Below are 22,486 nucleotides of genomic sequence, written 5' to 3'. Positions count from 1 at the left end.
TCCGATAGCAACCGATTAGTTCGGCGGTTTCACATTAAAACGAAGAATATGAATCATCTGTGGAAGCTATAAACGCTAAAAACATCAGCCAATCCTACGAGGCGCCCCTGCGCGTATAGTTGGCTGGTTGTCACTCTCTTCCTGCTCTGTGCGCACCAGAGAGACACATGCATTATGGCCGAAGTCACAGACTGGTTGGGAGGCGTGGCGTTTACTTTCAAAATCTGTGACAGAAGTTAGCATGCCAGCTAACTGCAATCTGTCAGTTGCTCAGTTTGGCTTTAATGTACATGTACATACACATAGGCACAATAAAGGGTGTGAATGCACCTATGAGGTCATGGAAGATATATCTATCTGTATTGACAGTCTAATGTATGTATTATATTAAGGTAACCACATAAATTATTTATGTTTGAGACAGAGAAAACAGTAAGAGAAGGCACTGCAAGGTTCTCTTAATTGCAGCAGAGCATGTGTGAATCAGAGTGAGCCTGCTTTACACAGATGAATATACTATAAACTATATATTAAAGTTTTAAATATCAGGGAATCTGTATGATTTCAGTTGTATACACCACAGCCTTTTTCTTCTTTTGTTCTGTTCTTGGTATTATCTTCCCCTCCAGCCCTCCCTCTCTCCACTCATGTCAGCCACACTCACTTGTCCTGAGGTGTGGAAGGCAGCTGAGATCATTAGGGGAAATGACTCTTGTGTTGCATACCAGCTCTGATAATAAAACTGTCACAAGGGGGACAGCATGATGAGTGCAGCAATGCAGTGATTAGAGAGAACATGATTTCTCACTCGCTGTCCCTTTCAACTGCTCTACTTTCCTCTCCTCATTTCATGTGTTTTTCTTTTGATTTGGTTATGTAATCTTTGTAATGATGCTAATTGATAAATATAGTTTTTAGGCGGTACCTGGTTAATTTGTCATTAAAAGTTGAGGCATAAATAGCAGGCCAGTAAATCATTTGACTTTTCCAAGAATTTAGACCATATTGTTATGTTGGCCAATCACAATTCAATGTACCTTTACTGTAGTATCCACCGGCAGTTTTGGGAAACACAACATAATCTGCACGTCCATCTAGACCCTTGAGGGTCATTCAAACAAGATCATACCTTTTGATATAATATTGTTCCTGTTGCCAATACTGACCCACATATAACCACAAAGGTTATCATTATGAGTTTGCTGTGATGGTTGAAGGCTCTAACTCTGCTGCAGACTTTCACCTAGGAATCTGGTGTGTTGCTGCCATTTTCAGTTACCATGGTGCCCCAAAACCAAACAAGTTAGTTCACTAAGGTTTGTTGTAGTTGGCTTACAACTTATCAACTTTGCAGCTATAACTTTAAATGCACAGTGCACTATATATTTCTGCAGTAAACAAACCATATAAAAGCCTGGAGACACAGATACCTAAAAGAAAAGAAAAACAAAAAACACATAATGTGGCCCACCCTGAGAGAGGCATCAAGCTCCTTCACTGACTAATCACAGAAATGCAGCACTACAGTGCTATTTGAGCACTGATCTGACATGTATATACAGTTCTTTATGCATTTATTCTTAAATTTACCCATAATAATACAATAATTCACATCATAATAAATCCTTTGTGCTGTTGTAATGAGACGACAGTTACTCATAGGTAGACTGTGGCAGGCATTGTTCATATATTCACCTACTTTCTGCGCAAAAACATAACATGGCTTCCTGGGCTGTTGGCTTCAGATTATTGGTCTTGCTTTATAAAGTAAGGGTGTTTGGCAGCCTAAACAGTGTGCTCATACTGGGCTGGTTTTTGTTTTTGTGTGTTGTTGCATTAGTGACTGTGGGGGTCTTGGCAGCCTGAGGTAATGCTATTGATATCTTCCAGGACGCAGCGGGAGGCCTGCAGTGAGGGAAGGAAGGGGTGCTAAAGAGGTTTTAATGACATTGTAAAAAGCCTTTTCATCTGTCTTACAGGCATATATATACTTACACATTGGAGCATGTTCTGATTTTGTTTTTAGCTTCAGAGAAACATATAATATAGAGATTTATTTTGACATTATACAGCTGCCATGCACAATGGCATCACTGTAATTCAATGGCATTGTCACTTTTAAATATATGCAGTAGAATATTTCCCATTCCATTCCCATGTTGCCCATAGAAGATAAGATACTGGCTTTGACCTATTTTAAAAGCATTGATGCGGGAAATAACTTCAATATTAAGTATCAGCATTTTCCTAAATTGGACACTGACATGCATAAAGATAAACTGACACTAATACTCAGAGTGTGTGCACCAAAAATGGCATCATTATGTGAGAGATCTCAGAAGAGGGACAGGTGTGTCTGCACTGTGCAGGAATTAACAGTGTCAGAACCTGGCAGCAGAGCTGCTGTACTTTTACATCTGTACATGAACAGTTGCCATTGACCATCTGTTAATTTCACTACAGCAAAGGCTCGATGCTTTCTGTAGTTAGGCGGGAAATGTAAATATGTATATAGTATTTACTTATAAGGATGTGGATGATTATATGAAAATTGTTATATATAACAATTTTCATATTTTACCTATAATAATCAACACAACACAAGGTATACTGAGAATTAAATAGAGAATATGGATATTAAAATTAAATTTAAAAATTGACTCTTGATAAAAAGCAAGATAAAATAAATCTCTGAACAAGAAATAATCCTGAGTATTTTCTTCTGTAATTCAATTTAAATTTATAAACAGCTATGCCTTTCACACACCTCCATCCCTTTACAGAAACCCGGAGTTAATTACAGGCAGTAATGAAGATCTTAATAGTAAGTATGTTGTCATAACAACCTGAGAAAAGAATATCTACAACACTAACATCTATACACATGCTGTAAGTGACCCTGTGCAATAGAGATTACCAGCTTCTGCTCCAGTGAGCATTAGGACACAGCAGTAATTTCTGAAAAAAAAACAGGTTTCTTGGTTGTTTAGGTGACCTGAGTTAAAAATAGCAAATAATGCTAAATATATGCAATGCTGCCCCTGCTGTGTGAAATAGTCTTATCTGTGTAAAGGTGGCACTAGAGGGGTCACGCATTTACAACATGCTAGTCTTTCCACAGCCGGCAGGAAATGTAAGGCATGATATAATGGTGTGGGCCTCTGGGATCAGTCTAGGACAGGAATAGCCAGCAGGTCAGTCACCATGAAGGTTAAAACAATGTTCCTCTGCAAACACTAAATATCTTACTTGTATGACACATATGCACACTGTTGTGCTTCAGCCAAAAGAGAAAGCACATCTAGCAAACATTGCAACATTGAAGTTCACACAGGTTGAGATGACAGGTACATTTCAAAACGTATGTCTGGCCTCATTTCAGAGCATTTTTTACAAATGTGTTGTGAGCAAATACACATCTACAAATCTGTGTCCTCCAAGTATAATCTGAATGGCTAAACCATGAACACCCTCAAGACATCCTGGCTACAGACACAGGATGGTGGACCACAGCCATCGAGGAAACAAGATGAAAGAGATGTGCTGGACTGGAAAAATCATTTTTCACAAAATGTAACACAGGCCAGTATTACATGTCTCTGTCGGACCTAGATGCAGACCAGGTGTATTCAGGGTGAATGTCCGAAAGGCAATACAGGGGGTGGAGTAGTGAGTGAGCAGCTGGGCTGTCTGCTGGTGGATGATGACTGGATAGGTTGGAGGAGATCAGCATAGGTGTGCATGACATGAACAAATTCCAACAGAAGAAACACTCAGTAAGCTCTTCACTGCAAGATGTCTGTCTAACCAAGCACCAGCACTACAGTCAAGCACAGGGCACAAACCATAGCCCCTAAAACCACGTGTGGAAATGAGTAAGCTGTGGGTTGATCAATGATTTAGTTCTGGTATTTAATACATTCATTTGATGTTGAGTCATTTCTGTCATTGACAGAAATGACTCAACACTCAAAATTGATTTTTTTTAATAAAAGAAAAATATCAGTATAAGCAGTATTCAGCCTGGATGAGATGGGATGGGAGATGCATATTTTTAAATAATTGGGAGGACAGGCTGATTGGCTCATAAAAGGCAGGCAAGGAGATCAGTGAACCAGAGTAGAACACAGGTCTCATTCAAAATATAGAAACAGTCATTATGGTTTATTCAGCCGGCTCACTGGTTGTAGACTACTGTAAAGAAATCTCAGAGACCTGAAACAAATGATTTAGTTATTATATGGCTAGTATAAACAATATGATGTATTAACAGATTGGTTAGATGGAAAGGTGAAGGCAGTAAACACTGGGAAGGGCAGAGGGGTCACTTCATTTATAAAACAAATTCTTAAAATATCAAAGGCCCTTGAATAGGCCCCAAGGGTCACTCCATTAAACAATTCACTTCCGCCACTCAATTTAACAGCTTTACTCACTCCAAGCTAATAAGTTACAAATATCAAACTTAGTGGGTAGGAGGTAAACCTTCCGGTGAACGTTTCCTTGAAAAGTAGAACGACATGCTTCAGCAGCCGGTTAAGGGCAGACAGCTTGGGATTCTTCCAGCAGTGTGTTGGAGATAAGTTAATCTGTTGAGAGGGGGAAGTGCTAGAAGGATGTTGACGGGATGGGTCATGATGAGCACCTATGACTGACTGACTGTCCTTTTGTCCCATCCATCTATCAGGTGCCACATTCCTGTGACCACCATAGAGTGTTAGACAGAGTCAGAAAATATTTTGGAACCATGACAGTTATTGCTATCCTTGGTGTTGTCATTGGCAAACATGTCATATGCCTAATTATTAATATTGACTCTTTTACTACTACTTAATAATGGGTTGTTCACCTCTTAACTCTGACCACATTGAGTTCCAAGAACATGATTTCAAAGAAATTCCAAGGGCCACGTTATGCCTTCCTGTGTTAGAGAATAAAAGTGTGAGAACTCGCCATGTTACAGCTACATCACAACATTTCAATCTGAATATGTTTGGTACATGTCCTTATTTGTAGGCCAGAATGTGTGAAAGTGAAATCTGCACCATTGCTTGGTTGCAAGAGTAGGTTGTAGTGTGCATGTTTGATTTGGCATACCTTGGTCCTCTGCATCACAGTCCTCCATCCTCCTGCTGGATGGCTATCCCTCACAGTGCTAGAACCCTCTACTGTAGTAGCTGGTCTATGTGTATTGACAAGTCTTTCAGAATAATGAATTTGATTATAACAAAACAAATTTATCAGTGTTGCTCTGTAAATTTAATCTTTTCAAGTACAATTAGTACACAGTTTCCTAATTTGGATGAGTAAAATGCAGCATTGTGTTGTCCTATTATTATTTTACCATGTTCACTAGATCACAGTTGTACATAATCTCTAATTTATAGTTCTCTCAGACCAGAATTGTCAGTAAGTGGGGAGTTCCTCATGAAGGACTCAGAGCCTTTAGAAATCACCGCTGTGCTGTCTGACTTCCAGTCTGCATGTCTCTCATTTTATCGCCTCAGCTCAGTAAGCTCCATTATTTACATGATGAGGTACTTATGTTCTAATTAAGGCCTTTAATGGAGGGGAACGGCTGTGAAGAACACTGCACATCATTTATCTGCATGTCAGTTAAAATGTTTAAATGTCAGCTGGTTCAGGAGGGAAAATACTCGTTCATATAATCATGTCATCAGATATAATATTGTTGTACTGTCCTTGGATAAGAGTCTATATGGAAAGCTCAGATAAAGTATATTGGTGCTATTAATCAGGACAATGCAGAAGTTCAGACCTAAGTCATATGTAATATAACAGTACATAAGAGTCTACATCAAAGCAACTGCTCACCATGTGCTGGTCAAGAGTGAGACACCACCAATAAGGTTTAATAAATATTTTCAAGTGTGTGGTCACTTTAGCTTGTAGGCCATCCTTGTGGTGATATCCAGACTGCAGCCAGATTGATTGTTTTGCATCAAATTAACATTTGTTTTGTTTTTAAGGGTACTGTACAGATACAAAGCAGGACACGTGGAAGTAAGAAGATAATGATATCTGTGAGTAAAGGAATCAAGGGTTATGAGACATGAGGGAAAGTCACTCACAAGGTAAGTGATTCTTTCAAAATAAAACCTAATTGTTACTGCATGTACCGGTACAAGGGGGCGCCACCAACAATTATACCACTGTGTAAAAAACACACAGTGGTGAGGTGCTGCATAAATATGAAGCAAAACTTGTGCAGATTTTCACCAAAGTCAAACGAATCAGACACAAATATTATACTTGGACTTTTTTCTTATTTTTTAGGAAAACCCAACATTACATGTAGAGAAGATTGAAGCAAGGCGTCTGGACTTGTAGAGTTGTCTTGAAGACGTTTCGCTGCTCATCCAAGCAGCTTCATCAGTTCTGTTTGGTGGGGAAACATGGTTTATATGTGGTTGCCGGCTTAACAAACTACGTTGTTAACAGTTATAATTTGTGCCGTTATAGCCCAAAACATGGCAAAACATCAATGGTCATGCTACATTCTTTAAAGGATCATTATATTTATAAGACAGGTGACGTAACTTCCGTTCCCGTTCCTTTCGCAGGTCTGCGCAATGCATGACGGTATATATCGCTAAAAGTAGTGACCGGATGGACACTACTTTTCAAGATGCATTGTGGGATACATTGAGGGCCCTATATGTGGTCTATAATTTCTTACTAAGGATTCGGACAACACTACAAAATGGCGGAGGCACTATATAGAGCCATATATAGTGATTAGGGAGTGATTTCGATCACAGCCATAGTCTTATTTTTCTGAGCTAGAATATTTTTGTCTCATTCATTTGATTGACCTGGCTGGCGTTTTGGGAGATATTCGTAACGGTTCACAAACCCTCAAACTCACAAAGCATCTCTGTACACATTCCAATAGTCACCTTTTACAACAAAAAAATACCTTTAAACAATTGAAATTCACCTATAGTTTTCTGCCATTTTGTAAGGCTGTAACACTGTCATGTTGGCAGTGTCCTTCCAAATGCCCAGTGAAAGATAAGATAAGATAAGATAAGATAAGATAAGATAAGATAAGATAAGATAAGATAAGATAAGATAAGATAAGATAAGATAAGATAAGATAAGATAAGATAAGATAAGATAAACATTTATTAAACCCGAAGGAAATTATTAACAGATGTGGAACAGGATTGGACCTACAGTATGCGGGCAGTCACGAGTGGCAGGCTGCTGCTCTGAGTCAGCAGCAGCCTGCCACTCAAAGTGTTTACTGTGCACAGACTCAAAACAAAAATGTGTTTTGTATAACACTGTACACCATGGGTTTCATTTCTCATTGCCCTGGAGGTTGCCATTTGCAGCGAATCATTGGAAACTCCACCTTGGCTGCAGCCAGTCTCCCCTTTTCTTTCTCCCCAGTCCTTTTGTGTGTGTGGAGACAGGTGCATTAGAGGCGCAGAGTATCAGCAGCTGCATAACATCACAGGCATTAAATTCCTTGTGAAACCCTGTTAGAACATGGGCTCTGTTTAATCTGTTACTGCCCTTTTGCAGATCTAAATGAATGCATGATTTTTTTTTACAAGAATCATACACCAGAGCCCCCTGCCATCTTTTTCAATTCTTCTTCTTTTCAATTTTGATCCTGTACCAACCAGATTAAAGCTGCTGTATATTTATATAGCACTTTTTTCTACCTACTCATTACCTACCTACTTACATTACCAGCAGCCCCGAGGCATAAGCCAATTTCATGAATGATAGCCCTCTAGCTGAGGAGCTGGTCGAATGACAATTAGCCTTGATCCACCTCCATGCAATGTGCTCGGCATCACAGGTCCAGGGCTAATCGCTCATCATTTCAACTAATCACCTGGTACCTGTCTGGAGAGAACACACACTTCAGACACAGCATTCATTTGCTGGAGACACTAAACCTCACTTTATCCCAACCTCAAAACAAGCATTCAATTTAAAATGGATTCATTTTTCTGTTGTTACATGACTTGAAGTTCACAATCTCTACAGAGATATACAGTAAAAAGAGCAACTATGAATTTAGATTGTCACAAAGTCTTCTTTGCAGGTGCACATATCATTAAGAATATTTGACTGATTTAAAAAAGATACAGGCACAGATACTCAGCACAGATCCTCCTCACTCTCCCATTACATCCCATCTTTCTCATTGTATGCTATGAGGAAGGCAAAATGCAAAAAAAAAAGGAAATAAAAGATTACTGGATGGTGGTGGAGACACGGTGAGAATCACATTCTTTGACTTCTCTAGTGCCTTCAACACCATCTCATGGATGATCTCCTGGATCACTAATTACCTGACAGAGAGGTCACAGAAGACACACAAAGTTTGTCTTCTCAGGTTTATTGAATAAAAGAACAAAAATAAAAAGGTTCAAGTAAACAAAATAATTCACAGCCACAAATACACTATATTGCCAAAAGTATTCGCTCACCTGCCTTGAGTCACATATGCACTTAAGTGCCATAATTAAGTACCTAACCCATAGGGTTCAATATGATGTCGGTCCACCTTTTGCAGCTGTTACAGCTTCAGCTCTTCTGGGAAGGCTGTCCACAAGGTTGAGGAGTGTGTTTATAGGAATTTTTGACCATTCTTCCAAAAGCGCATTGGTGAGGTCACACACTGATGTTGGTCGAGAAGGCCTGGCTTTCAGTTTCTGCTCCATCGGGTTCAGGTCAGGACTCTGTCATCCATGTCTTTATGGACCTTGCTTTGTGCACTGGTGCACAGTCATGTTGGAAGAGGAAGGGACCTGCTCCAAACTGTTCCTACAAGGTTGGGAGCATGGAATTGTCCAAAATGCTTTGGTATCCTGAAGCATTCAAAGTCCCTTTCACTGGAACTAAGGGGCCAAGCCCAACTCCTGAAAAACAACCCACACCATAATTCCTCCTCCACCAAATTTCACAGTCGGCACAATGCAGTCCAAAATGTATCGTTCCCCTGGCAACCTCCAAACCCAGACTCGTCAGATTGCCAGATGGAAAAGCGTGCTTCATCACTCCAGAGAGCGCGTCTCCACTGCTCTAGAGTCCAGTGGCGGCGTGCTTTACACCACTGCATCAGATGCTTTGCATTGTACTTGGTGATGTGTGGCTTGGATGCAGCTGCTCAGCCATGGAAACCCATTCCATGAAGCTCTCTGCGTACTGTACTTGGGCTCATCTGAAGGTCACATGAAGTGGAGCTCTGTAGCAATTGACTGTGAAGAAAGTCGGAGACCTCTTTGCACTATGTGCTTCAGCATCCGCTGACCACTCTCCCTCAGTTTATGTGGCGTACCACTTCGTGGCTGAGTTGTTGTTGTTCCCAAACTCTTCCATTTCGTTATGATGGAGCTGACAGTTGACTGTGGAATATTTAGGAGCAAGGAAATTTCATGACTGGATTTGTTGCACAGGTGGCATCCTATGACAGTTCCACTTGGGTAATTTTTGCCTCTTTACCTGGCAACCATTTTATGTGTTGGTGCATATGGCACAATTTTTTGTAACATAGACTCTCTCTAGACACATTTTAAAATTTAATTTACATTTTTTAAATACATCACCAGAACATGGTGAAACAAATTTACTACCCTTTTAAAATGTCCACTTCCAAAAAGCTGCTATAAAAACTCAACAGATTAATATTTTTTCTTGCTTTTTTTCTGCATAAATATGTTAAACAACTTCAGCCCTGTTCAAAACTACCAAACATTAAATCATTTTGAGGAATTTAACCCTTTAAAATGCCAGTTTACAAACAGAGAGAAAATGTCAAATTTAACTATTTTTCTCAAAAATGAAACCCTTACATCAAGAAATGCATGGTTATATGTTGTTATAGCTATGATATTAAAAAATGTAGTATTATAATAGGAGTTAATGGGACCTAAGTGGAAAATACCCTTTTAAACTGCTGCTACACAAAAACTAATAATGCATCAAACTCAATATTTTGGCTAATCTTTGACATATTCATGACAGATTTAAATATAATGCCTCAGCCACCTAACGTTTGTTTGAGTTATTTTCGACAAAAGACAACAAACACAGTTACAGTTTTTTAGTGAACAGATATTTATTCTCATGTATGATCAACAAAAAAAGAACAGAAGCACCAAACATGTTAGAACCTGAAGAGATAACAGGTCAGTTCTAGGTGTGGGATGCCTCCCTGCTATACAGGCCTGTGTGTGTCAGCATGAGGATGCACCAGTCACCAGGTTGTCCACAGCATCATCTGAGCCTGCAGCTAATTCAACTGTTGATTAGAATGAGGAATAGAATAGAATAGAATAGAATAGAATAGAATAGAATAGAATAGAATAGAATAGAATAGAATACTTTATTTATCCCAAGCTGGGAAATTTTGCTATTGCAGTATCAATATAAGTATAAGTACAAAAACAACAATGTGCAATTTGAAAGTTGAAACCTAACCTTGTGCAAAATCTCAGTTAGCATACAGTCACTGTTATTTGATTTTGATGCATTAGGACCCAAACGTGTAGATTTCATTTCAAGTGTAATAAAATTGTTATATATATATTTTTTTCCACTGCATCCAATGTTTAAAATAAAAATGTTTTCTTTCTACACACTGGACTATTGGATAAAATGTGACACAGAGAGAGAGAGAGAGAGAGAGAGAGAGAGAGAGAGAGAGAGAGACACAGACCTACATGCGAAAACAAAAATATTCTCATAGTCTCATCACTAGTTTATACACTGAGACCATATTGGACTATTGGATGAATTTTGACACACACACACACAAAATATATTCTCACCACTCATTTATGAACAGAGATTAATTTCTCTCTCTCTCTCTCTCTCTCTTTCTCTCTCTCTCAGACACACCACAATGTGGTAAAAATAAAGTTTTCTAAAAGTCAAAGTCTCTTTTACATCAATCACAACACACTAGGACCATTTTTGTGAAAATGTAATTTTCTTGCATTCTGCAAGATAAGAGAACCTAGGTCTTAATTGAAACTTATAGATTAGGCTGATGATGAGGGGTCATTACACCAAAAATATTTTTAGGGGCCCAAGCACGAAACGTGCGAGAGCCCTATTGTAATGCAAGGAAATATTATTATGATTCACCACAAACTCACTGCGTTTTGACCCCTCAGACTACCTTAAAAAGTCACCAAACTTTGCCCAAAATTGTCCCCTGGCGAAAATTGCAGGTTGACACTGTCACCATGAGCGGGCTTGGCCAAATGGCTCGGCAGCGCCCCCTAGAATGAGATCTGAGTCCCTGTTAAGCCCATAAGGACCAAAGGTTATCAAAAACGCTGCACTTCGTCATACCGCCTGGCTGTGGCGCCACCACAAATTCTAACCTTCACAAACGCACAGAAAATGGATGTATTTGTGCCTGTATCTCCCACATACTTCATCCTATGTGGGTGAAAAAAATCAGGCATGATGAGCCATTCTGAACAGATTGATATGCTGAAACAATCATAGCGCCACCTATTGGAAGTATGAATTGTGTTCAGGCTGATTTTCCATGTTCCACACCTCCTATTTAAACGAAGTCCTCTGATACTCTGATAGACCTGAGATTTTGTCACATGGTTCTGAAGACATGGCTGATCAAAAGTTATCAAATACACAGATTGATGTTACACTGGGTGGGCGGGGCAATGCTATAAAGTTGACCCTTCGCCACCATAGAGAAAGCTGCTGTGTTTCTTGATGTATTAACCCTACCTGCCTCTTACTCTACCATGACATCAGCCCCTGTGCACCTTTTCATATCACATTATCATCATGTGCGGGCGTGGCCACATGGCTCAGCAGCGCCCCCTGGAATGAGATCTGGGTCCCTGTCAGACCTACAGACATGAAAATCAGTACACATATGTATTATCGCTAGACGAGAAAAAAGGTCTCTAGGATGTATCCTCTAAACTGTACAGGAAGTCCGCCATTTTGAAAAAACTGAGCCATTTTGTGTTTTGCACCTGCCATACTTTTACAAACTCCTCCTACAGGAATTACCTGTCCTGGAATATCGTCTGAACATTTGTGAGTTCACTCTTAAGCCCACAAGGATAAAAAGTTATCAAAAACGCAGCACTTCTTCATATGGTCTGGCTGAGGTGCCATCATGAATTTGACCCTTCGCTGCCACACAGGAAATTGATGTACTTGTGGTTGTATCTCCCACATACTTCATCCTATGTGGATGAAACTTTACAGTCATGCTGAACATCTGACTCTCCACAGATTGATATGCTGATATCCTACAGTCACTGTGCCACCTACTGGCCGGAGGACCTGTCTTTTGTATATGTGTATTTTGGAGTACTCCTCTGTCCTGCGGACCACAGCTCGTGACGTGTAACAGGGGAGAGGAGATGCGGGACGATAGGGAGCCAACAGATGTGCGAGGGGCCCCCCATCACTGCTTACAGCTTTAATTAGGGCCCGAGCACCCAGTGATGCCAATGGTCCAAAATAGCCTTTGAACTGACCGATATTTTGAGAATCAAAAATACCCAAAATGTACACATTTGGGCCCAAACAAGCCTTTCTTGAAATGTGAGGAAGGATTTAGGTCATAGTTATACAGAAAAAAAAAACAAGTTTAAATGGCTGTCACCCTTTCAATCACTATTGTAAATTCTAAGGTGCAGCTCTCACCCTGATGATCCCAGCACCTTATGTCTCTGGCAACTACTGTCATGTTAGGCTATATACTCCCACGTGTGGGAGCATTAGTCACACCTCGTTAATTTTCCCAGGCCTAGTGACGGAATCAGGTCGCCTATAAAGGCGGTACCTGTTCACCGCTGTGAGCCAGAGGAGCGGGAGCTGCAGGAGCAAATACAGAGCTCTCAGAGAAGAAAAGAAGGTGTCAAAGAAAATGAACCCTAACATCTGTGTCTGCTGTTTATCTTTGCTGTTACTGGTTAACTTTGTGAGAGCCAAGCCCGTGTTTGACTTGCAGGTGAGTTTACCCGTGCCGTGATGAGGGTTCTGTGTTCCTCTGACAAAATTGGATATTGATAGGTGTTCCTTTGAAGTCCGTCCAGACTCAGTAATTCATACAGCGGCCTTAATCATCGTCTTTCATGTGCATCAACAGATTTAATTTACTTGATCTGATTTCCCCCCCTCAGAGTTTGAGGCAGCTTTTACAGGAGGAGATGAACTCGGCCCCCCTCTACTCCCCTGAGGAGGTGGAGGTGGAGGAGAACACAGACAACTCGGTATTCGGAGCTGCTGAGGAGCAGCCGTGGGACTCCTCCGATCCCAGGAACTCTGCGCTGACCGGGAAAGGCAACGCGTTCGCCCGACTCTTCAAAGACCTCATGAGGACCTCTAAGCGCTCGTGGAGCCGGTACAAGAAGGGCGGGCTGCGGAGCTGCTTCGGGGTCCGGCTAGATCGGATCGGCTCCTTCAGCGGACTGGGATGCTGAAGGTAAGAAACCGCCCTGGTAATATACTGTCCGATAATGAGCACTCCGTTTGATTGCAGATTTTAAACCTTTATTTGTAACAGAAATTATTTAAATCTATTCCTAAATATGCATAAAATATCAGAAAATATTACCTGGAGAATAAAGGCTGTTAGTAAAAGCAATAAAAAACAAAACTCTACTAATATTCCTCTTTCTGAATACATTACATAAATTCCCTACATTTTATATGCAAATAAAGATAGGGACGCACTCTTATTAATGGATCAGTGAACATGAAAGCTGCATGGATGGGCAGCAGTCAAACTGTAACCTTTTCAATGTAGCGGTGCAGTGGCATTTGTTTGTTTGTTTATTTATTTTATTTGTCAACAGGCGAGGACACCTCCCACCTGCATACCTCCGTGACGGAGCCAACGCGGGAGCTGCTCTCACACAGACACTTTAAAGAGATGTTACTTTACTTTACTTTAGTCTTTTTTCATATATGAACTGTTAAATTATAAATGATCGTGAATGTATTTGTTATTTTGTTATTTATTATTTGCTTGTTGGATGAAGTAGAATTGCATATATTGTTGTAGTAAAAGTTATTTTGCATAAATCCAGTAAGAGTGTGTTTGGATTTGTTTCCTTTCCATAAGCCATACAGAAACTTTGGAAAAACGTACGCAAAATAAACAAGTGTTTGGAAAGTTTGGATCCTAAATGGATAGACAACTATTCACATTATGGGTTGATTCACCATGTCGGCTAAATAAATAATACAGTCCACAAAAACAAACAAAAAAAATGCTGAGATCGTTCTGTGATGAATCTGTCCAGTTTAATAGCATAAATAAATACATCTTGTATTAAGCTGTTTACACTCTCATTGCTATTCAATACGGCCTATTACACACAGTGATGATGACTATCCCTCAGTGTCAAAATGATCATAATCCAGTCACATTTTCCTGATGGAGGAAATCAGGCAAAAAACCCAACAAAAACAAACAACAACAACAAAACAATAACTACAACAGCAAAACGCACATCTGTACATAAATACGCAAACACCACTATTACCATATAAGTTGTTTTTTTTTGCATGACATTCTTTTATTGTAGGAGCTGACATTATGATGTGTCTTTTTACCCAGCACTGGTCACAATAACGTCATAGATAAAAAAAGAACTCTGGGCATAATACATACATCGTACCTTTTGAGAATCACTATGATCCTGACGCAGGGAAAGATTCGCAAACAACAGAAAAAGAGTTCATAAACATTCAACTTTCAAGAACAATGCAATGAAGGGTTTGCTTTATAAAAGTGCATAAAAGACACGAGTTCTCCTCAGCACACAGGCTGTTCAGTTTCTTTGCTGCAGAATATACTTGGGACCGATGAGAAGCCTTCTTCTTCACATTCAGTGTCTGAAAGTGTCTAACCTATGAAGCTCAAGGCATCACTGCACTTCACAGGCTTGGTTGCCCAAGAGACTAATGGAAGTGCTATAGTGGCAAGAGCAGAATCTATGAGACGGTGTCAGTGGTTCAGTGGAAGTGATGGGAGTTGGAAATGATGGTAAACCAAACCATAATGTCTTCTAAACCGAACCCTGTAAATCTAATGTCTTACACCAAATTGCAAGCAAAAATGAAAGCAAAGTGATGTAACAGCATCATGGTGTGTTATAGTTGCCACGTGGCCAAATGTATCCTAAGAAGAGATGAGCTATAAAATATGGCTTCAGTATCTAATACAGCTGATGCTGAAACTGATCATAAATTAATCTAATTGGAAAATTAGTGAAAAAAAGACACCACCAGTTGCTGTTTGCACTCATTGGCACAGTTTTAGGGTGCTTCCATTTACCGGTACCTTTATGGTTTTGTGAGGCTAGTGCAGTTGTGGTTTAGCAGCTACATTGTTTGTATACATGTCTGACTATACCTCACCATTATCATCCATCCAAACTGGCACAAGGGTCCTTTTAAGTTATGCCACTATGTCTTGATAAGTCATTTGCCTTCTGTATTTTCGCCACCAACTGAACTCATGGTGCTGTCTGTAAAAACACATCTGCCTTACTGGATTTGCCGTAACAGTTGCCAGGAAGCATCTGGGACTATGTATGTCTCTTCCAAGGACCTGTGTCTGACAGGTTTTTTCCCATTGATGGCTGATCTCTCAGACCAGCAATCAGTAGGCTACCCTACTGCTATCATATTTAACCCTCAATATAGTAACACTGTCATGCAGTGACGCTAGTTTACTACTTCCCGTCGTTTGTCCCATTGAAGTATCTTTCTGAAACAAAATAGCATATGGAAGCAGCTATGTCATAAGAATGCTCCATATCTAAGAGACAATGCTTTAAAAGGAGCAGTTTCCAACAGCTTCTATTATTAGAATCAGGTGTCAGGAATGGCCGTCTAATTCCTGGCATACCCGTGTGTGTCAAGCTTAAGTATAAAAGAGCAGAGTGTGTTGCCGTGTGCTCCAGCATTCAAATAGCTTTCAAGCAAAGGAGCATCCCTTCATCCACACATCTATTGAATTCTCTGCAACTCAAAAAGAAACATGCATCTGTCTTCCGTTTCGCTCTGCTGCCTCCTCATCATCTTAAACCTGCAGCTATCCAGCACATATCCCATCAGCACTGCCTTGACTGACACCGACATGGACATTTTAAAGGTGAGTGTAAATACTGAAACTTGGGATTTGAATGTTGAGTTGTAGGGGTCCTAGAACTGGATACTTGCAACAAACCAGGCTATCTACAGCAGCCAAGACAAACACTTTCATTTCATCTACAGTGTTTAAGTTCCCAGGGAGAGATCAAACATTCCACTTTTAAGAGGAACTCGGGCTCAGTTGGAATGTATAATGCTGATGGGTACTTTTTGTAAATAATAAAAAGTGTCATTTCTAAATCTGTTTATTTGGGGCCTTCACTGTTAGAAAAGACTATGAATGTTTCTGATGATATAAATAAATGAATTAAGAGGGCTTCCTGCAAATATGTATTCGGTGTGACTAATAAAATATATACCTTTAATGCACAAACCACAACTCAGCCCCTGCCTATATGGATTTTGCAGGTGCTCCTTCATAGACTAGAGGAGTCTGTTTCTGAGCAGACTGTGGAGGACCAGAGGGTGTCTGCAGACAGGGGTGATCTGAGCCACCTAAATATGGAGGATGAAGCAGATGAGCCTCAGCCACAAACTGGACTGGATGAAGAGAAGATCAGGGAATACTTTTCAGCCAAGAACCTGAAGAGTGTCCGCAATGACTCATCCCGGAGACCTTCCGGTTGCTTTGGCCGGCGAATGGACAGGATAGGCTCCATGAGTTCTTTGGGGTGTAACACTGTTGGAAGATACAGTAAGTTACAGTAATTACACTGCAGTAAGGTTCAAGTTTCAGTTATAGCAAGACATGTGGAAGCTGCAAGATAGTGGTAGATATCACAAATTCACACTGTTTTCTCATTCTCTTGCAGATCCAAAGTAAAGATGAAGTCTTATCAACTCCATTCTGGAACTGCAGCGTCTCTACAGAAGATATTTTTTGTCAAAAAGCTTTAATATTTATTACTGATATATTTATTGAATGTGGGGTGTTGCTTACATGAGTATTTATTTACAATGGTTGTCCTTATGTACTGTTGAATGATTTCACAAATGTAATAAATGTTTACAACTAAAAAAACATCTCAGTCTCAGTGTTGTTTAGAACGCATGATTTACCTGGAACATACCATACCTATTTACTGTATGCTCCATGCACACTGTAAGCTGGCGATATGAAAACACAACTGTACTTTTGGCCTGAGGTTTAAAAATTCCTCTTAAAGAGCCATCTTTCTAGCTTTGACAGTGAACAGAGGGCTCCATTACATGGCAAGAGATGGTACAATTTTGCCCTATAAAATGCATTCTTGGTCTAGTTTTAATGTTTTAACCTAGCCAAGTATTGCTATAGAGTCCCTGTCCTGTAAAGAGGAGATAGACAGAACACATTCCTAATGTGTCATGATTTGTTTGCTATTATTTGTCCTGTCACTGTGACCCTGGCATTGTGTGTTTACTCCACAATACTTTTACCTAGGACATTAGAGGTTGCCACTTGGTACAGCACAAGACAGGACCAGTACGGCTGATTTAATAAAGGACAAATTAAAAGAAATACCTAAGGAAGGTAGTGTAGATGTTTTTGGCGGAATTACAGCACTATTACTATTATATGGGCCAGAGCACCGAGTGGTGCGAAGGCCCTATTGTAATTGCTATTACTTCTGATGATGCTTTTCTTCCCTCCCTGTCCTCTCACAGCTTCTAGTAAGTGTAAGTGACAGTGAAAACAGCTACAACATTCTCAACACTATATTAGAACTAAAATCAAACACATAGAGGAAGCATAAAGTAATGCACTCATCATAACACAACATACTGTACTCTGCATTAAACTGATGAACATTTTTCCTTCTTCTAAATTATATAGACCCCCCCGTGGGAGTATCAGTTTTAACCTACTATGGTATTTTTCATGCTCATATTTGCAGAATGAATTCCTGTCAACACACAACACGTCTGAGCTCAGAGATTCAAGATGACTTCTGAGGTCATGCCACCACAGGCTGGTAAGCATGATGTTACACAGACACATATAGCACTATATACACACACGTACACACACACACGCATCACTTACCACCAATAGCCACTTACAGAGACATCTGACATCTGACCAGCTGCGTTATCATGCAAAGGTGTCAGAATGCACTTGAGGCAATCTACAAATGATGAGCCACTGACAGTGTCTGTCTGTTACATGGTGAGTGTGTGTGGGTGTATGTATGTGTGCTGGCATGTATATAAAATCTGGCAGTGCAGGCTGTAGTATCAGAAGTAGCAGCAGAAGGATAACATGAAAACTGTGCTCCTGTGGGGCCTGTTGGTCCTGCTGTGCCATCAAGCAGCAGTCAGCAGCCACATACTGAGAAGACCCTCTTCTACCAGCAGCTTGGCCCAGCTCAAGGTAAGAAACCCCATCACACCTTGCCTGAACACTGCACCTTGGGTGATCTGGTATTCACAACAAGTTAATAGTGTGGTAAACACTCATCGACAACATTTAGAATTAAGGTGAAAAACAGGACAATAGAAGCTGCTGCTGTCATGTGGACATCTCCCCTTCAGAGGTTCAGTAATGTAATGCATGCAGACAAACAATGAACAATCGATAGAACACAAAATAATAGTCTGACCTGAGCTGCCTACTGTATTTGGAGGAACACTATGCCACATCTAATAGGAATAACTGCAACAAGTTTTTACAATTGCAACAATAGCCCATAACCTGTTAGTATTCTGTCCACTGTAATGTATGAAGCACTTATGCTGCATGATTGTTTTTCTACTAGATCTGAGTTTCTGTAAAGGACCTAGAAGATGTTTTATTGTACATGATATACAGAAATGATTTGAATCAGGGAGAAAGCCAAGACATTCCTCTGTCAGAGCCTCAGAGGTCTGATGCAGTAATGGGAGACCTTTGGTAAACAAACATGCTGTTCCATCCTTGGTCAACAGTGAAGTATGGTGGTTTACTAGATAACTTTTTCTAGGTAACTTGTATTTCTTTTTCTTTATTATTTTTTTATCTACTGTGTTCTTCATTATAAACTTTTGTTTTTCTACAACAGTCATTACTGGAACATTTTGAGGAGACTCTGGCTGAAGCAGCCCAGGAGGAGAACTCTGAAGCTGATTATGAAGGGACGAACCAAGAGTCTGAATACAGCCAGACCGATCAGGGATGGAACCTGGACCAGGAGGGGGACAAAGAAACTTTGATTTCAGAAAGAACTCAACCACCATTTGAGGGACACAGCAGGAGTGCGATTCAAAGGAGCCGTCTGCAGGACCTTCTGATGACTGCCAGGAAAAGGGCCTCTGGCTGCTTTGGAGCCAGGATGGATCGAATAGGAAACGCCAGTGGCCTTGGATGCAACAGTGGAAGGGGTAAAAACAGAAAGCAATCTATTTTGAATTAAAAAAAATAGAAGACAAAGATAGATAGAATCAAATAGAGTCTGAGAGGAAGAAAATTAGCACAGTAGGAAATGGTTTGATATCAGCTTCTGTTGTGTGTGTGATCAAAGTTGAAACATTTTTTCTCTGGCCAGTGTATAGGCGTTGTATAGAGTGTTGAAGACAGATGACATGTATGGGGTTGATGTATTTGATGTATCTAGATGGTCATGTACAGTGTTAATTGTGAAACAACTAGCATGGTTGGAAAACTCCATAACCTGAAGCAATAGCTTCAAGTTCAACTTGTACCCTATCCTGCGTGGGACACACACACAGGTGTGGTGCTGTGTGCCAAGAGAGCTGTTGATACTTAATGGCTGCCACAATGGGTTCTTTGCATCTCCTGTTGCTGCAAGCTAGTCTTCAGTCTTTGAGTGATGTGGCAATCCCTTGACTGTTCTGTTTCCAGTCAGCTACTCTGGGACAAAGATCCATTAAAGCAAGTTCTTCAGATGTATAAGTACAGAAGTGGGCTCCACATTTTCTTAACTGTCTCCACACTCAAGACAAGAAGAGCATGTGATAATCCATCACGAGACATGTCTTTTATGATGGATCTTGATGAATTATCCACCATATAATCTTACAGCTAATAATGGTTCAAAGAATTCACCACAAAAAAGGTCACGTACAGAAAGGTTATGTCAATGAGGACATTGTAAAAACAAGCTGACAGAATGCAAAATATGTTGGAACTAAGCAGAGAAGTGTTCCTCCTAAAAAAATGAACATTGTGAAAAAGAGACTTATGCACTGAAACAAGCGATCACATTCACACCTCCTGCATGGAAACATTCATTAACTTTAGAAATAAGCTTATTTTCTTTTGGAGATAAAAATGGTACTGTACCACTACTGTTTAATAAGAATCATTTATGTGCTGTTTCTACTATGTGACTTTGAAGTAACCGTTCTGGATTTAGAGGCTTTTTAAATGAAGCAAACATGCCTAAATACACATGCTAAATGACATTTAATAAATCTTCTTTGTTCATTTTCTTTCAGGATAGGCTGACAGGTCCTGGCATGCATACTGGATTGTGAGAGTGGGACTGAAAATACAGCCAAATATATTCATGATTTTGCATCAGCCACAGTTGTGTGTGTATCTCTTTTATTGTGTGTCAGATTTGCTGTCGGGCCACCATGTAATGAAGTCAGTTCTGTAATATCAACAGAAACAATGTAACCATTGTAACTGCATGTGGGTTAATAATAAAAAAAATATAAACTCTTTGTAAATATAAATAAATAACAGGTTTTCAAGTCATTCAAGCCTCTCTGTTTGGAATGACATGAGGAAACCCGTTCTGCTGAAAATATCAGCGTGTCTCCTTTGTCACATGTCCCCTAATTTCATGCACTAAAGTCATTGTGACATCCATCGTAGCCTCCACTTTATCTGATATGACACACTGAGTAGACAATTATAACCTCCTGCTGTGTGTGTAGAGACAGCAGAATAAGACCAGACAGGTTAGTCTGTAGTTATAACATGAATTTCTCATTTACTGAAAACATGTTGAAATGTTATTGTTAACAGAGGAATTTAGAAATCTCCATGGGAAGCACTTCTTTCATTTGGAAACTTCCAACGTGAAACAAATCCTTGATGATGAGGAGTAGCTTTTAGCTTTGGGCCATCATCAGATGAGGAAACGTTGGAGATTTGAATTGAAGCGTCATCCCCAGCTGAGGTGGTATAGAGGTGGAAGTATGAAACGCAACAGTCCCATAAGGGATATGAATGTTTATATATATATATGGATCACAGAAACTCAACACATCCATATATATATATATATATATATAAACATTCATATCCCTTGTGGGACTGTTGCGTTTCATATATGTAAGTGTTTCATGACATATCACAACATCACCCTGTAATACAGAACAGAACAGGGTGAACAAGGTGGATTACAAATCTCACTTTGGTTTTTAGGGTCAACCAGATGCTCTTATGCCGGTCTGTTTTAACTGCTCTTAAAGTAGCACAAAAAACATTTTTCACTTTTTCACTCACGCATTTGCCACTCAGGTCAGAGTGCGCCTTGCAAACATAGGCATCACATTTGCAGGATCTCAGACTTGTTTTTTTTCATAAATGCTTTTTACATGTGACACAATTGTGACTGACACAGAAACAGAATATCATTGTAGTTACTGGATCATTTCAGCTTTCATTTCAGTCTTATCTTATAACATCACCACTTTTGATAGTGGCAGAAATGGGCTTCTATTGCTTAAGTCTGGGCCATCAAATGATTTTTTTATCATGTTCATCTTCTACAGACAATTTATTTGTCCCACAACAGGGAAATTGTTATGACAAACTGTATGCCACTGGTAGAGAGTAAAGCTAAAATGACTGCGCACTGTAAATTCATGTTAACCCAGCAGAAATTATACATATATACCGTAATTATTAAAATATTATTAGTGTTGTTACCATGTATGTATAAGTTTGAGAAAAGAGGTGCAGGCTCAGACTGATGTGTGAGCGGTGACATAGCTCCAGTGTTTCCACATTAGTCAAGTCTCACAGTTCTCATGCCCAGTTAACAGGCCAGTTTGGTTCTCAGTGGAAAGAAAGCTTTATCAGCAGCATCAGGATGTAACACTGGAACCTCAGGCCTCTGCTCTGGCATCAAAGAGGTGGTGTGAAAATGGACTCACGTCAGTTCAGTCTGGTTTACTTCAGCAGCTAAAATGCTTCACAGGGGTATTACCAGAGTTTAATTGATTTCAATGAGCTCCATAATCTAAGTGGACAGAACAGTGTTACAGTCACTTTGTTATAACCCATAATGAAGTCTCCTGCTCTCTGCCTGTCACATACATTTTGGAAACAGCAGTTAATGGGTGAATCACCAATCACCGTATTTCCTGCATGAATCATCTCCTCCTTTCTCAACAATCTTTTTTT

At 39.9% G+C, this 22,486-nt stretch overlaps 3 protein-coding genes across 3 annotated transcripts; all 3 read left to right on the top strand.

Moving 5' to 3' along the window:
• Positions 1 to 12,859: 12,859 nt before the first annotated feature.
• nppal (natriuretic peptide A-like) lies at positions 12,860 to 14,075 on the top strand. Its single transcript, XM_028410514.1, has 3 exons — positions 12,860 to 12,994; positions 13,167 to 13,468; positions 13,842 to 14,075. The coding sequence occupies exons 1-2, from the start codon at positions 12,911 to 12,913 to the stop codon at positions 13,464 to 13,466; spliced, it is 384 nt and encodes a 127-aa protein (XP_028266315.1). The 5' UTR covers positions 12,860 to 12,910; the 3' UTR covers positions 13,467 to 13,468; positions 13,842 to 14,075.
• Positions 14,076 to 16,027: 1,952 nt separating this feature from the next.
• On the top strand, positions 16,028 to 16,972 carry nppb (natriuretic peptide B). Its single transcript, XM_028409511.1, has 3 exons — positions 16,028 to 16,150; positions 16,558 to 16,843; positions 16,962 to 16,972. The coding sequence occupies exons 1-3, from the start codon at positions 16,037 to 16,039 to the stop codon at positions 16,970 to 16,972; spliced, it is 411 nt and encodes a 136-aa protein (XP_028265312.1). The 5' UTR covers positions 16,028 to 16,036.
• Positions 16,973 to 18,382: 1,410 nt separating this feature from the next.
• Positions 18,383 to 19,517, top strand: nppa (natriuretic peptide A). Its single transcript, XM_028409510.1, has 2 exons — positions 18,383 to 18,499; positions 19,167 to 19,517. The coding sequence occupies exons 1-2, from the start codon at positions 18,389 to 18,391 to the stop codon at positions 19,515 to 19,517; spliced, it is 462 nt and encodes a 153-aa protein (XP_028265311.1). The 5' UTR covers positions 18,383 to 18,388.
• Positions 19,518 to 22,486: the final 2,969 nt, after the last annotated feature.

This window comes from Parambassis ranga, chromosome 7 (assembly GCF_900634625.1).
Source record: "Parambassis ranga chromosome 7, fParRan2.1, whole genome shotgun sequence".
NCBI classification, from domain to species: Eukaryota; Metazoa; Chordata; class Actinopteri; family Ambassidae; genus Parambassis; species Parambassis ranga.
This window is presented reverse-complemented; position numbering and strand designations above follow the sequence as displayed.

What these genes read in the sequence shown, in the direction of transcription:
- nppal (XM_028410514.1), top strand. Translation starts at nt 12,911, where the DNA reads ATGAACCCTAACATCTGTGTCTGCTGTTTATCTTTGCTGTTACTGGTT. An exon ending in AGCCCGTGTTTGACTTGCAG is followed by an intron (nt 12,995 to 13,166) that starts GTGAGTTTACCC and finishes TCCCCCCCTCAG; the next exon opens with AGTTTGAGGCAGCTTTTACA.
- nppb (XM_028409511.1), top strand. Translation starts at nt 16,037, where the DNA reads ATGCATCTGTCTTCCGTTTCGCTCTGCTGCCTCCTCATCATCTTAAAC. An exon ending in CCGACATGGACATTTTAAAG is followed by an intron (nt 16,151 to 16,557) that starts GTGAGTGTAAAT and finishes TGGATTTTGCAG; the next exon opens with GTGCTCCTTCATAGACTAGA.
- nppa (XM_028409510.1), top strand. Translation starts at nt 18,389, where the DNA reads ATGAAAACTGTGCTCCTGTGGGGCCTGTTGGTCCTGCTGTGCCATCAA. An exon ending in GCAGCTTGGCCCAGCTCAAG is followed by an intron (nt 18,500 to 19,166) that starts GTAAGAAACCCC and finishes TTTCTACAACAG; the next exon opens with TCATTACTGGAACATTTTGA.